The sequence below is a fragment of the Uloborus diversus genome, unplaced genomic scaffold (genome assembly GCF_026930045.1).
Source record: "Uloborus diversus isolate 005 unplaced genomic scaffold, Udiv.v.3.1 scaffold_12, whole genome shotgun sequence".
Taxonomy (NCBI): Eukaryota; Metazoa; Arthropoda; class Arachnida; order Araneae; family Uloboridae; genus Uloborus; species Uloborus diversus.
In genome coordinates, this window is record NW_026557876.1 from 7,265,819 (window position 1) to 7,282,420 (window position 16,602).

A 16,602-nucleotide genomic window follows, 5' to 3' on the forward strand; every position below is an offset into this window, starting at 1 on the left:
GCATTATCTACAGTTTGGCACTCGACATGTATTTTACGACAATGTGTTTTCATTAAAAAAACTTCCAGGTGCAGAGATTGAACTGTTTTTCTTTTAGTTATGCATTATTTTGACATTAGTAATAGTTTTTGATCAGTTTTAGGTAACTTTTATTTCATTTGGAGCTGTCAGCGTTGGCGTGAACGAAATGGCGTAAACGTTTTGCGTTAAAGCAAAAATGTACTAATCGGTATCTTAAATTGAAACTGTAGGTAAAAATCTTACCGTTTGCCGATCCTTCTTGGTCGCTTGCATCTTTTATTGCTTAGAGAGTTATTGAAATTGACTAAAGAAAATGCACAATACTATCTAAACGAAAAACTCACTATATTAACAAAATATTTACAACTTCGAATAACAAATTTACAAATCGGACTCCATAAAAGATCATTCTTCCGTGATCCATAAATTCTATTTATTTTATTTCGTGCTGGCGTTGATCGTCTGCTACGATTAACGCCCGCTGTTGCTAGGATATCCACCAGTCACATGGTTTGGTTTATGAGCAGCAAAAGGGTTGCCATAGCTCGGTCTACTCTTATTATTAGTCTATGGTTACAACAGCAAAGTTTCGGGTTTTGAAAAATTGGTCAAAAATAATCTTTTGTATAATAAACAATTCACGCGCCGCTAATAATTGTTTGTAGTGAAAAATCACCAAACGCGATAACTTGCTAGAAAGACAACCACTCAAACACGCGCTCCGATCCAAAATGGCTGATCTTAAGCTGATGCGTCGGCTCGTATATATAGGGGCCTTATATACTTAGCCTATCTTTACTGTGAACGTAGTATTTAATGTTCCCTGGTTTTATTTATTTTTATCTTTACCTTGGCGTCGTTCTTTTGTCTTCTGTACGTAGTGAGCGCGCCAAGCAGCCGTTCCGCAATGAAGAAGAGGAAGATGCCGCCCAGAGCTGCCAAACAGCGCCAGATGGCGATCGTTTCCATGGAGAGGTTGTCTCGGTGGTTGCGGTGATCCTCTCCATCGTTGTGGTCATGGCTATTCCCGTCGTCCAATATTGCCTGAAAAGAAATCGCCAAAGTAATGATTGCTGCATGCAGGGCTGCGCCGTCCCTATGCGCAAGGTCGTGCGGCGCACGACGGCGCCAGAGTTAAAAGGCGCCGAGCTCAACCAATCAAAAATGCTCCAAATGGGGGAAAATCTCTCTCACAAAAAAAAAAATCATTCTAATAGTGGCGGTGAAATTATACTGCTCTTTAAAACAAGCAATGGGCTGTGGTAGCCCAATCGGTAGAGTGTCGGATTCGGGGCCGGAGGGTCCTGGGTTCGAACCTCGATGGTCGAAGACCCACCGTCGTCATTAAAGGGGACTGGGCGACGTTAAATATGCTCGTGGTCTCAATGTCCTCCAAGTGAAACGATACCTCTGGGGGTGCTAGCACCAGGTAGCTATTAGCTCCTGAACTAGTTCTAAGTTCTCATAAACTGTTCGATCCGGTGATGGTGCTGCCATCTATCGGTATATAAAATAATGGAGGCAAGGCACTTAGTATGCAGTCCTCGACATAAATACAGTTGTAGTCAGTTGTGACTCTGAATAGGAAATAGGAAAACAAGCAATCAGTTTCGCTGCCGATCTAACAACTCAACAAATGCTTAACTATTTTCTAATTTTATTTACAAACTAGAAAGTCGCCCGTCAAGATATGACGGGTGAAAATTTCTTCTACTCATCTATATTTTAACGAAGCAGTCGCCTGTTAGGTGATATTTTGATGGTTGAAATCCCCCCTCCAATGGATAGTGTTAATTTTCAACCACTTTTTTGTATTCCTCATTCCCCTAAAATGACTGTCTTACCAGTAAAACAGTTAAGTGACCGGATCCAGTTCAGCCTTGTCAAAATAAAGCCTTTCCCTGAATGTCAAAACATTATCAAAAAATATTATCAAATTACCATGCCGTGGCGCGAGTTTCAGTGCTGATGACGTCAACGTTACTCGATCATTCGCTATTATACATATGAGGATGCAATTTTTGTAACAATCATTTTCCCGACTTTGTACAAAAACTGGTGAAAAGAGATGCCATCAAGATACTGCAATTTATCTTTTATAAGGAAAAAAGTACAATTGAGGAACTAAATGGCCACAGTAAATATTTCTCGGGTCCTCAAACGAATCAAAAGTTTAAGGGTTGAAACGAAACATACCCCCCCTCCCCCCCCCCCAAAAAAAAAAAAATCATTAAATAACAAACAACTATTTGAAAACGCATTGTCTCTGTTTCGTTACATCATTTTTCCCCCTCCAAAGTCCTGTTAACTTTTTAACCAAAAAAAAAAAAAAAATATTCCATTCAAAATTTTTAGTCAAATTGAAGCTTCGCGCAAGAATTTCAAAAAAAAAAACCAAATTTCAAAATCCCAGCACACACCTTTTTTTACACAATGACCGACTGGCAACTTGAAGTCCCAAACTTCGAAACAACACAAACACGTTCTGGAAGATAAGATAGGAGAGCAATGATAAATGATAAACAGCCCATTATCGCTTCTGTCTAGTGTCTAGCCCACTAAATCTCAACTTAAAAAGAGGCGACATCACAAACACTAGAAACGGCACTTAATCATCTGTGTTAGCAAAGATAATTTAGGTGCAAGTACAACTGTCAATGCTTCGAATAAAAATGCATCCGAATTTAGTGTAAAACTAGTCTGCTTCGCTCGGCTTTGCACGTTCCATCTCGAAAATAAAAGTTGTCAAGTGACGCGTGTTCAACAATCAGGCTTGAACAAAAAAAAATAAATAAATAAATCTTTACTAATAATAAAGCTGAAAGTCTCTCTGTCCGGAGGATGTCTGGATATCTGTAGGATGTTTGTGACGCGCATAGCGCCTAAACCGTTCGGCCGATTTTCATGAAATTTGGCACAAAGTTAGTATGTAGCATGGGGGTGTGCACCTCGAAGCGATTTTTCGAAAATTCGATGTGATTCTTTTTTTATTCAAATTTTAAGAAAAAAAAACTATCATAAATTACGAAATTATCATAACGTGGAACCGTAACATGGGCACAAGCCAATTGGCGAGATACGAAATTATTATAACGTGGAACCGTAAGGTGGGCACAAGCCAATTGGCGAGAAAATTCACCATACATTATTTGTAAATATTCAAGCGAACCAAAAGACCTTTAATTTTTCTATTACGGGCGAAGCCGTGCGGGTGACACTAGTAAATAAATTAAAAATTAATGTGAATTTTGTCATCTTGAATTCAAATTATATTTTTCGCAATCACGAGTGTGTGTGTGTAGGCGAGTGTGTTTTGTGTGTGTGTGGGGGTGGGGGGTATGTGTTTGTGTGTAGGGGATGTGTATATGTGCGTAGGCATGTGTGTTTGTGTCCGTGTGCAGGCATGAATGTGTGGGTAGTTGTGTGTATGTGTGTGTGTGTTTGTGTATGTGTAGGTGTCTGTATTTATGCGTGTGTGTATGTGTTTGTGCATGTGTGTGTAGATATATGTGTCTGTATGTGTTTGTGTGTATATGTGTGTGTGTAGTTCTGTATGTATGCCTGTGTGTGTAGGATATGGACGTAACCTGGAGACGGTTTTCGCTAGAGGAGCAGCATCGTGAGGAGCCGGTCGACGGTGGTGCTGGCAGAGGGTGCTGGCGGGAAAATAAAATGATAGCACATCAAAACAGTCAAATAAAAGCAATAAGCAATCGTGATTGCTCAATAAATAAATAAATAAATAAAATAAATGTATCAGTTAAATTTTGCGGCAAATTGCGGAAAAATAACCAAAAAGGAAAATATCCTCCGATTACAGGAAAAATTCAAAACAAAAGCCAAAATTCTATTTGCTCAAATTCGAGAAAAAAATGGCAACATATCTTTCATAATGATTTTCTTCACGCTACAAATTTCAATAAAAGCATTGCTGCGGAAAGTTGAGATGAAGCACTGAATAATAATTAGAATGGAGAAAAGCCTTCTAAAATAGCGATTTCATATCGAAATCTAAGCGTCATAATTATTAGTTTTTAATGGATATCTCCGCTAATTGTTATCGGAGGATTATGTTAAATAGCCGAACATGAAGACGGGGAGATTACGACACCATCGATACCTGGTTCGATGGTCAGATCATTGGCGTTCGGGAGAAGTAACTTGGATATACATACACAGTTACATACGCTCAGTTTGTAATAATATAAGTTGTCACAACGTGACTTGTTTTGGTAAAAATAAGCAGTAGTTTTCTGTTTTCCAAGGCATGGTTTCTGGGCAGGTAAAGAACAGTAACTGCGAAAATTTTTCAATTTTTTTTATTTTTATGTAGATAAGTGGTCGCCAGTCGACCATTTCACTGAAAATGGCTGCCAAAGAATGAAGTCCGAGTCGCCAAAGTTGGCTATCAGAGCTGCGTTCGAAAACAATTCACCGGTTCACCACGTGGTTCGACCTAAGGCCCCTATAGTAGAGGAGCCGATGCATCCGCGATTTTGGAGCAAACTTGATCCAGTGCTTCGTAGCGATAGCATTGCTGCCGATGTTTACATTTCTTTGGCATGTGTTAAATGGAGTCAAATGGGTAGTTGTTCGGCTGTTCATTGTGTAAACAGCTCGAGAAAAGGATTTCAGCTCTTCAGATTTCCAGCAGATGCAGAAAGAAAAAAGAAATGGATAAATAATAGACCGCGAAGTGACTGGCAACCTAGAAACGACGCCAACTGTTTCCAAAATTTCGCCAATGCTCACCTTTGCTCTGTGTCTCTCTCGTTCCCTGTTTAGCGAATGATTGCCAATAAAGGTAGCTTTTCCTGTTATACGCTTGCTCCAAAATGGCGGATGCGTCGGCCTCTCCAGTTATAGGGGCTCTAGTTCGATCGATGTGGTTATGACGTATCTGGAATTTCTCTGGGGAGCCTGGTGGAACAGCTGTGTTTCCGAATGCTCTTGGTTACAACGCGGTAGTTCTAGTTCAGCAGCAAACGACGTAAAGAGGAACTTTCGTGATGGGACTACCGATTTTTTTTTTTTTTTTGTTCAAGCGTAATTGTTGAACACGCGTTACTTGACATAACTTTCATTTTCGAGGTGGAACGTGCAAAGCCGGGCGACGTAGCTAGTATAACTTATCTGTTGAAAAATAGAAATCTTTGATTTAAGTCAAACTGGGAACTTTAGGGTCGCTGATCATTTTCAAACAACGTTTTATTGTTTTGAAAACCGAAATAAAATCTTACATAAGAATAGGGGGAGGGGTTTTCAAAATCTTACGTGCCTATGCACGTGGGGGGGGGGGGGAGTGCGGTGTCAAAATCATTCTTATGTAGTTAATGAGTGGCCCCTTAGGATAGCTGAAGCTGGCAATTAAATGAAAATACAGTTGAGTTACACAAAGTTTGATATTAATACTAGCTGCGTCGCCCGGCTTTGCTCGGTCTACCTCGAAAATAAAAGTGATGTCAAATGACGCGTATTCAACAATCAGGCCTGAACAAAGAAAAAGAATAAAAAACAGTAAAATTTTGCAGCAGATTATGGAAAAATAACCAAAAGGTAAACATTTTAAATCTCCCGTTAAATGAAAAGCCTTTAAAACAAAAGCCATAATTTTATTTGTTCATATTCGAGGGAAAAAAAAGCAACAGATCTTTCGTTTCAATGATTTTCTTCGCGCTATAAATTTTATTAAAAGCATTGTTACGGAAAGTTGAGATGAAGCATTGAATAATAATTTGAATGGAGGAAAGCCTTCGAAAAAAACGGATTTTATGTCGAAATTTAAGTGTCACATAATTAAGAGTTTTTAATTGATATCTCCACTAATTATTATCGGAGGATTAGGTTAATTAGCCAAACATAAAGACAGGAAAATTACAAATCCATCGATACCTGGCTCGATTCTCATTTTTCTGGCGTTCGGGAGAAGAGACTTGAACATACATTGATACATAGACACATACATAGATATGCTCAGTTTTTAATTATCTAAGATACAGAACTTAACTTGGAATATATTATCGGAACGCATGAATTCTAGACATCAAAGAACTAAATTCAATTGCATTTGAAGTAATTTCGAAACTTGGTGAAGTTAGTATAAAATACCAGACCAATCATAAAAGTGCCCCCCCCCCCCAAGTGGTTGGAAAACAGTTTCGAGGACTTAATCTTCACATCTGGTCCCTCAAATAACAGCTCAAGAGAGAGACTTTTGAAATTACTTCAATTTCTACAGAAGCTATACATTACGAAAAGAGCTTTAAAGAATATATAATTATGTTACATTATGAATTTTACTGGTAGTTAAAATAAAATTAGATCTTAATATACTGAAATTGATGTAGTACCCTATACGAAAATGTATCGCTTTTTTTTCTTTAAAATGGAGACAAAACTTTTCTACTGAAAATCATATTGTATCTTTGTGTCTGTATTTCAGGCAATCAACCTATCCAGTAAGTTAAGTAAGTTGCCGATAGATGGTAGCAGTGTTATTCAATTTAAAGAACAAGTGCTATCAGTGGCGCAATCTGTTATAATAACTGAATAAAAAACATACAGGTACTCTGCCTTTCTGCCAAGCAAATACGAAGTATCTAGATCAAATTGTAATCTGCTGTGTACGTTATACAAGTAAAAATTCTCCCTTTTTTTAAAGGGGAAACATAACACAAAACTGGTTTTGTGTCCTGGCTTCCGATTGCCGTATTTTCGGGAATAAGCGCCGTATCGTAATATATTCTCGAAAAAAAAATTAATGCATGTGCCGCACCCGGTGTAAGCGCCGCACGCTCCATAAGGGCGCACCTAACATTAAACAACTTTAAAACACAATCAGTAGTATGGACAGCTGGATTAAATTAAAAAAAAAAAATTTCTGGTTAGTATTTTTAATCAACGATAATGAAAGATTTTTAAAAATCCCCATTTTGCACTTTTTGCCTTCGGCATCCCTTCGATTGGCCATCACATTCGATGTTTTATTCATCCGGTTTCCAACGGCAAACACATCTCTCGTCAATGCCAAACTCTCTGGCAGCAAGACGATTTCCAATTGCTTCTGCCTTTATTACCTTAAATTTAAAGGCTGCAGTATAATTTTTCAATCGCTTAGGAGCCATTTGAAAAGCAACTCTGAAAAAATTCCGTAAAAATGGTAAACCAAGAACGCACGAACGACAGCAAAAGATGCAACGTGACGATGTGGGTGAATAATAAAATTAGAGCTTTGAGACAAGTTTTCAATTAGGTTGCTTGACTAACCCCAGCAACCCAGTTTTGTGAGGGGGCGGTAATTTGCCTTTACAAAACTGTACATCCGTCCCCCTCCCTTAGCAGTACTTTTGCTGCCCCCTCTCCCTGACCCCTCCATGCGACGCAATAAGGTTTGCTCGTGAACGTGAATCAGCGTTTCTCTTTAAGCACTAGTTTCCTAGGTCGCGTTAACCGCGCCCATCGTCGACGTCAGCGTGCGACGAGTTGAAGAGCAGCGAGGAGCTACGCCAAAGTGGATTCCTATGCAACCCCAATCGCGCGCGGGAAATCTGAACGAGTTTTTTTCGCGAGGAGAGCAGTTTCGTTGCAAAACTGAAACAAATCGAGAGACAAAACGAGAAATGGATCTTGCAACTAAAAAACGTCTTATTACAGCATTGCTGCTGGAAGAGGAAGAAAATGAAGAACTAATAACATTAAATAAAAACAATTGTGAACTTTAATTCCTGTATTTCCTTTGATCACATATTCTTATTTAGGGGCAGGGAAAATCAAATTATGTGCATCGTTTACAGAATAATGAATTTAGTTCATTTTCTTAGACATGAAAACAGTTTTTTTTTAAATATAATTGTTAACTTTTAAAATTACCTGGAACATTTATCGATTCTGAAATTGCTTTCCAGTAGTTTTCTTTTGCTAGTACTAGTTGGTCCTTGTGTCCTTTCTTCGATACGTTATATAGCACAGGATTCAGCTGAACCATCTCAATAAATGTTTCCTCTGGGAAAAAATCTAGCGACATTTTGATTGGATTACACCGGCGTAGATCTCACGCTTGACGCTGAAATCAAAGTCAAGTTGATTCCGACGTGGCGATACACCACGTCGATTTAGCTCGGGCGCGCATGCGCAGAAGAATCAAGTTTTCTCTTCGGCGGAGAGCGACGCCGAAGACTGGCGCCTTTGCTTCTAGGAAACCAGGGGTTTTTAGTGAAACACGTGCAATCGCTGACTCACCTTTCCTCTCCCTCTCTTTGCTTTACTTGTCGCCCAAGGTCGAAGGATTTCCCGACCCCTCTGCTCCGACGCAATAAGGCTTGCTTGCGCACGTGAATCAGCGTTTCGCTAATCAGTGAAACAAGTGCAGTCGCTGACTCACCTTCCCTCTCCCTCTCTTTGCTTTACTTGTCGCCCAAGGTCAAAGGACCTCTCGACCCCTTCGTTCTGATGCGATAAGGCTTGCTCACGCAAGTGAATCAGCGTTTCTCTCCTCAGTGAAACACGTGCAATCGCTGACTCACCTTCCGTCCCTCCCCCCTCTTTCCTTTACTTGTCGCCTAAGGTCGAAGGATTTCCTGACCCCTCCGCTCTGACGCGATAAGGCTTGCTCGTGCACGTGAATAAGCATTTCTCTCCTTAGTGAAACACGTACAATTGCTGACGCACCTTCCTTCCCCCCTCTTTGCTTTACTTGTCGCCCAAGGTCGAAAGATTTCATAAAATGAGAGGAAACGATCTGGTGCCATCTATCAGCAGCATTTTCAACTTTTTTTTAAAACTTAGAACTTTTTTTTAAATTTGAAAATAAAAAAAGGACATTGTATTCGCTGCACCCGTTATATGCGCCGCACCTGCAATTTTTTTCCTTTTTTTTTCTTGTATGCGCCGCGGCGCTTATTCCCGAAAATACGTCTCTACCCCTTGCTCTGAGCCCGGTGTTGACACATCGTTCACTGACTGGTCGTTTTTCGTCGCGTCCTGAATTCCTATTGGTTGGCACTCTTTGGTATAAATACCGCTGTCCACATGGTTGTTGTCAGTTCTCTCGCGACTTTCGGTTGTGTTGGTGAGCTTTTTGCACTGATGAAGAGGCTCCGTTGTAGCCAGTTGAACATTGTTTCACCAAAAAACCTAAGACTTCACTAATCGTGACGTAAATCATAAAAAGGCTTTCCCACGAGATAACCACCTCGCTTGTGTGAGGAGAAGCACGGAATGATGAAGACTTTATGGTTTTGTCGCATAGTATGAAAAATCTTATCACTCCATTATTCCCTTAATGCAGCCCTTACCGTTTTTACCCCTACTAATTGATTCTTGTAGAATTTTGAAACCCAATAATTAATTCATTAACCAGTTTCCAACGGAAAGATCTTGTTTTCAAAAGCACAATCATTATTTTAATATCACTTACATACTTGCCTACCTTCGAAGAAAAAAACACAGGAGTTCCGCTGGAGGTATACAGATGGTTCACCAGCGACATATCTTCACAACAGAATTATTAAACTATTCTTTTAAATAACATGAATCAGAGGCGTGGCTAGACCCGACTTTCGGGGGGAGTTACTTCTTTTATATATACAGTAGAACCTCTCAATAAGGGACACTAAGGGGACCAGAAATTTTGTCCCTTAAATAAAGGTGTCCCTTATTCGGAGGTGGATGAATTGATGTATGCTGTGTCCCAAAACCCCCCTCCCTAGCTACGCCCCTGACATGAATACTAAATTTAAAGTGAAATGGGGATTTTTTGCAGATGTAAGCAAATCGGTAGCAGCAAGAAAAATATACTGCAAAGGAAAAACTAAATAATAAGGAGTGAATTTGCTTAAAGTTTCGTACCTTCCCCAGTCTCTACCAAAAAAGTTGCTACAAAAATTTAACTACTATATATATATATATATATATATATATATATATATATATATATATATATATATATATATATATATATATATATATATATATATATATATATATATATATATATATATTATTGAATAAGTAGGTATAGGGTAGCATGTGTTAAAATTATTTCCTTGAATATAAGTTAGGGGACCTGGGGCCCGTATAAAAAGTTAAACTTTGTATTTTTTGACTCACTTTTGCTTTTGCTTCAAACTTTCAATAATGTTACAAATTCTGTAAATAGTAATTATTTTTATGATTAATTTGTTGAAGTCTGGCTAAATTGAGCGTTTATTCCATTATCTTTCATCTAAAACTATTGTAGTAACGTAACCTGTAAATAGTTTCTTGTAATGTACATTAGGGTGGGCCGAAATAAGCCGAAAAATTTTTTTTTTTTGAAATCAATTTTTGGATAGCGCGCAAAAGTTGCGTAGTGAGCTAGTTAGCACTCACAAAAAATTTCTTGGATATTAAAAAATATCTAGCCGGTGCTATTTGACATTGAAAAACCGTAAAAAAAGAGAAAAATGAATTTTTGTCGAAATTTTTTTTAAAAAACTAAATTCCAAATATTTTGCTGGAATGCACCGAAAATGTTGTATAATGAGCCAGTTCGAGCGCATAAAATGTATAATTGATTTTAATGAGGATTTAACCGTTCCTTTCCAACATTAAAAATTGGAGAAAAAATGAAAAAATATTGAATTTCTTTAAAAACCAATGTGAAAATAATTTTTCAAAATTAAATCATAGACTAATTAATTAAATAGCACTATTAATCACAGTAATTATTATCACGTAATAGTATTATACATTTTCTAGAATTACATATATAGATAATAAAATTTTAAAAAAGAAATCTTCAAATTTGATTTATAATACCTCATGCATAATGAATATTACTTTTTGGAATAATATTGTCCCTTGTTATCAAATGATGGAAGTTCTTTCCTAGCATGAAGTTTTGCACGAATGTATCCATCTCGCGCAGTTTCACCACAAACTTTTATTGCAGCTTCGGTTATTAGTTTCACACAACGTTTCACAGCTTGCGTGTGGCAGGGAAATTTCTCGAAAGTAAACTCTGTAGAATGTTCTTTGCACATTTCTTTCCATTGTTGGTCTTTTAGATGCATTGTAAGAGTTGGCTCTGTTACAACACAGTTTGCCCAATCAACTAAATCAACATAATCAACGGCTTCAAAATGGAGTTTAGGACGCTCAAAAAATCGTACACCATCCGAGTTCTTCGTCTTCTTATTTCTAGAGTTTAGAATGCCTCTAACAGCTAATTCCCGAATGTATTTTCTTGAGTCAAACAACATTGTCGACAGTAGCTATTCAAGATAATTCAGGAAATATGCGTTATTTGAGAGAACTTTGAAAATTATCTCCTTAACGTTGTCTGGAAACTGCCTTCCAAGAGAAATCATTTTCCAAACATGTTGGGCGCCGTACTGGCAGTTCGGTTTTATTTTTATTTCAAACCACATTGGAGCATAAACTAACATTAGATACTTTACAAGTATTGTAAGATTTTCTGATGGAGTTGGAGTGCCTATATACAAGCCTAACAAATGGTTTGCAGTTGTCAGCCATCGCGCATGACTGACTGAATTTGCCTCGGCTACTGTCAGCCACGCTTGAAGGACAACTGACCATCTTTTACGGCAAGACAGATTCTATACAAATATTGTTGTTCAATACTTAAATTTTTTATATCTTCCATGTCCAAAACCAGAAGATTGCAGTCAATTTTATCAAATTTGACCGGATTTTTTTACAATCTCTAAGAAGTTGTTCGATGGCTCCAGAATATGAATGTGGCCACTTTGTGCAACCGTCCAATTCCAGTATAAGATGCCTCAGTGGCAACTCATTGTGGACATTGGACGCAAGAGAGGACCCCTTTAATTGCTTAACTCTCAGCTGTGGAGGTGTAGAATTACAGCATTTCTTAAAGAAGAATACTTGCGTTCAATTCATTAATCAGTTTAAAGGACTTCAGAGGATTCACATTTTTTTAATACTCAAGGGCTCTATTTGTCAAATATATATAAAATAGTTATAAAATAATCTTAGGAATAATAGAAGTAGTTGAACGCCGTTTATTATCCCGAAGAAACTACTGGAACCAAAGATTAAAAAATTAGCATCTTATGTAACTATTTTTTATTTGAGTGTGTGCATTTTTTAAAATTGGCGTACAAATGTCGCATAAAATTGATTGAATTTTCACTGTTTTTTCTAGGTAACGTATTGCGTAACATTTCAGTACTTACTTATTTCGAAACTACTTTTATTTTATTTTTTTTCATTTTGCCAATGTTTCAGTCTTAAAGGAGCGTAGCTAAATATTCTACGAAATGTATAAAAATCTTTGAGGATTTCAACTAATGCACTGACAGATACTTCTAATGCTTGTTGAAACTAGCTTCAAACTTTTATTTTTGCCCCCCCCCCTCTTTTTTTTTTTTTTTTTTTTTTTGAAAAAAAGTGCATTTTTGTCCTTTTTTTCAGTTTTTCAAGGTCAAATAGCGCCGGCTAAATATTAAACAAATTTAGCGAAATTTTTTATGGGTAATAACGGGTCCATATAGCAACTTTTCCGCACTATCCAAAAACAGATTTCCAAAAAAAGTTTTTTCGGCCCACCCTTATGTACATACCAGAGCCGTGTCCAAGGGGAGGGTTTTAGGGGTTAAACCCCTCCCATTGAAAAAAAAAATCAATGAATCAGTAAACGATTTTCCAAAACGTATTTTAAGTTTTAATTAATTTTAGAGTTAAACTCTGATACAGTATTCACCCTCTTTAATATTTTCCCAACTTTAACAATTAATATTTTCCTCAATTGTAGGATTCCCAAGCACTTTCGCTTCTAAGTGCCTGAAAAAATGGAATAGTCGGAGAGTCCGGCAATGCTGTAAGCATGCAGGGGAAAATTATTTAAAAGAATATTAGACAATGACGTAGCCCCTCCCCCCCCCCAAAAAAACTTAGGATCAGGGAAAATGGTTACTTTGCTTTTTGTTTTTTTATGGTACGCCTTTAGTGTTGGATGAATTAGTCGTTTCACACTGTAGAAAAATGTTTCTATGCGAAACAGCATTTTTTTTTTTGGGTGAAATTTTTATTTTCATTCAATTCCTGTTCAATGTTATTTGATGGAAAAACAAAAGAAAAAAAAAGAAGGAAAATGAGGTGGCATAAAAGAAATATGTGTGCTTTTACAAAATGTTCAACTGTACAAATAAGATTTCATAAAAAAAAACGCAAAACGTATAAAAAAAAAAAAAGCCTAGTTATCGAACTAAAATGAACTATTCATTATTCAACACGCGTAATTAGTTTTCCTTTGAGACAACGTAAGTTACAAAGGGAAAAGGTTTCAACCCCTCCCTTTATGAAATACTGGACACGGGCCTGGTACATACAACCCCCTAACATTCGACTGAAGTGTACGGTCCGCCTTTTTTTTCATTGATAAGGCTTGTGAATGAATAAAAAGAAAATAGAAGGAAACTTCGGGAATCTTACGGAATATTTGAGAGGTCTCGTTCGAGATTTATAAATAGCCACGGTAGCATGTATTAGCTCTGTTTTGTGAAGCCTTTTAGCTGTATTTTTGCGTATTTGGATGTAAATACGTGTGTAACCCGTTGAGTTTACGGTGTTAATTGATATCTGTTTAATTGCTGATGATTGATTTAGCGGTTGTAACTACGCTTCCTGTACATAGCTGTAAATAAATCTCCCGTGTTTTTTATCAAGACCTGTGTCGTCATTTCAAGAAAGTTTGAAGTTGTATCACGAACGTTTAACAATATTTTAACCCTGCATCTGATTTTGAACATTATTGCAATTGGAGGTATACATCTAGGACTAACGGTTGCGAAAATAAAGGTCTTGCAGGTTAAAACCATAGACTAATAATAAGAGTAGACCGAGCTTTCTCATTCTTGCTGATGAAGAAAATTGGTTCATAGATGTATCATGTGACTGGTGGAAGGGCTTGGCGAAGACTTTGGCAGCATGGTTGCTAGATGGCAGCATTATCTATAGTTTGGCACTCGACATGTATTTTAAGACGCAATATGTTTTCATTATAATTTTTTCCAGGTGCAGAGATTGAACTGTTTTTCTTTTAGTTATGAATTATTTTGACATTAGTAATTAGTTTTTGATCACAGTTTTCAGTAACTTTTATTTCATTCGGAACTGCTACGTCAGCGTTGGCGTGAACGTAATGGCGCAAACGTTTTGCGTTAACGCAAAAATGTTCTAATCGGTATCTTAAATTGAAACTGTAGGTAAAAATCTTACCGTTTTCCGATTCTTTTTTGGGCGATTGCATCTTTAATTGCTTAGAGAGTTATTGAAATTGACTAAAGAAAGTGCACAGTACTATCTAAACGAAAAACTCACTATATTAACAAAATATTTACAACTTCGAATAACAAATTTACAAATCGGACTCCATGAAAGATCATTCTTCCGTGTTCCATCAATTCTATTTATTTTATTTCGCGTTGGCGTTGATCGTCTGCTACGATCAACGCCCGCTGTTGCTAGGATATCCACCAGTCACATGGTTTGGTTTATGAGCAGCAAAAGGGTTGCCATAGCTCGGTCTATTCTTATTATTAGTCTATGGTTAAAACGGAACACCCGGTATATCGTGATATATTGGCGAACCCTGGTGCGAACAGCGCCAAAATCAAATGAAAGGGCTGGCCACCAACCGACGCACAGTGGGACGAAAACGACAAAAACCGCTTAAAAGGGTAATTTTTTTTCTATATTCAATCAATTGCGGATTGATATATTTGCACAGGCCTATATCTTAGGCAATCAGAACTAGAATTTTAGAGCTCTTCGTCCACTACAAAGCTAAAGATAACCTTTAGCAGGTGAAGAACCATGAATGAAGGGGATTTAAACATATTGCTTTGAAGCAATCTATATATTTTTTTCTTATTAATGGCGGGTATATTTAATTTCTCTCGTGTCCGACGATAGTAAAAGAACAAAAATAAAGAATAATCGAATATTCAAACAGATAGTTGGTTTTGATCAAAACCGAAAACTGGGGATTTCAAAGTTATTTTTTTTAAAACGCTCTATAAAAAAATGTCCTCTTATGTCCTCTTAGAAATTAATATTAATTAGTCACCAATGGTCTGTAGAAATACCCTGAAAAGGAATTAGCTGCGTAAACCTGCGATCTTTGGACTTTGAGCCCAAACAAACCGAGAAAAATCCATTATAACATGCCTGAGTAAACAAATAAGCGAGAGAGGTTTAAAAACACTTTTAAGCGCTTTTTGGCATTTTCGCCCCACTGTGCGACGGTCGGCAGCCGAAAACAGAAGTTCAGAAAGCGATTCATATAATCGGCAATTCCGATTTTTCAGGGTCCGGATAGTTGGAGCTCGACTGCGGGATCGAGTAGAAAAACGTGACTTACGTGCGGCATGAGGTGCAGGAGGCCATCTCCCGAGAGGCTCCCCACGGCCAGCCCGACCAGGAACTGCAGGAGGGTTTGGTAGAACCATTTCTGCATGATGGGGATGACGGCCACACTGATCAGACCACACAGGCTGATGGCCACCACTGCCAGCGAGGCGTACAACCACTCTGTTCAGGGGGAAAAAAAAACATCACGTTCAGAAGAATCGATAGTTGAAAGTCTAGAAATTAAGTACACTGTAAAAAAAAACTGTAAATTTTGAAGAAGTTATCCGTATTTTTTACAGAAAAAAACTGTTCGTAATAAAATACAGGATTTCTCTGTTTTTTTTGAATCTGTAACCGGTTATACTTTGGTTTTCTTCGGATCTTCGAAATTTCGCCCGCGTGTTTGGGATTTTGGTTCTCGTGCTCGAGTTTTTGATCTTATATTTATTTAAAGCGAGTAAGTCTTAAATCGTTTGCAACTTCCATCTCATTGCATCCTAATCAATATTTTATTATTATGTTTTTTGGTCATCTGTTACAGAGGCATATTCGGAAATTTACCTTTGTATACAAGTATTTCGTAGTAGTATAGTAAATATTGAAATGTATTTATAAAAGTATAGTTTCATTTTTTAATCTTCATAAAATAATAAATCAGCTTGAATAAATAATAAAAATACGGAAGATTTCTGTAAAATAAACGGAAGAAAACTGGCGTCCTGGCTGACAGTTTTTTTCTGTAAATTTTACGGATTTTTTTTACAGTGTACAGCGTCCCTAGTATAAAGCGTAATTCAGACATCGTCCGCACATTACGTTCGCCACGTAAGGGGCAGTTCACACTACGGCCGTCCGTCCCAAGTTTTTCCACCCGAAACAGGTTTGCTGGTTAAGCCATCTCGGACGCGATCGGTTTCGAACAGAAAAGCTTTGATATCTGACGACCGTCAAAAGTAGGACAGACTTTCATTGGCTTCCTCCAAGCAGCGCGGTCTTCTCTTTGGTGTGTGAGTTCAGCCACATGATTGATATACGGCGATCGTATGTGAATGCTACCCTGTTTTCGTCGGCAGTTCGTCACGGCAAAAAAAAAAAAAAAAGGTGGACGGGACGGACGGCCGATCAGTCAACAGCCCTAAGGGGCTGTTCGCATATCGGCCGTCCGTTCCGTCCATCACATCCCTTTCCTCCCGAAACAGGTTTTCT

General features: G+C 37.8%; 1 protein-coding gene across 1 annotated transcript in view; it reads right to left on the bottom strand.

Annotated features, from left to right (window-relative positions):
• LOC129232451 (zinc transporter foi-like) overlaps positions 1-16,602 on the bottom strand; it is a 49,646-nt gene that overhangs the window by 21,012 nt on the left and 12,032 nt on the right. The window contains exons 4-5 of the mRNA XM_054866596.1: positions 15,407-15,576; positions 871-1,065 (exon numbers count right to left, since the gene is read on the bottom strand). Coding sequence (XP_054722571.1) covers positions 871-1,065; positions 15,407-15,576 — 365 coding nt within the window. The remainder of the gene's footprint in view (positions 1-870; positions 1,066-15,406; positions 15,577-16,602) is intronic.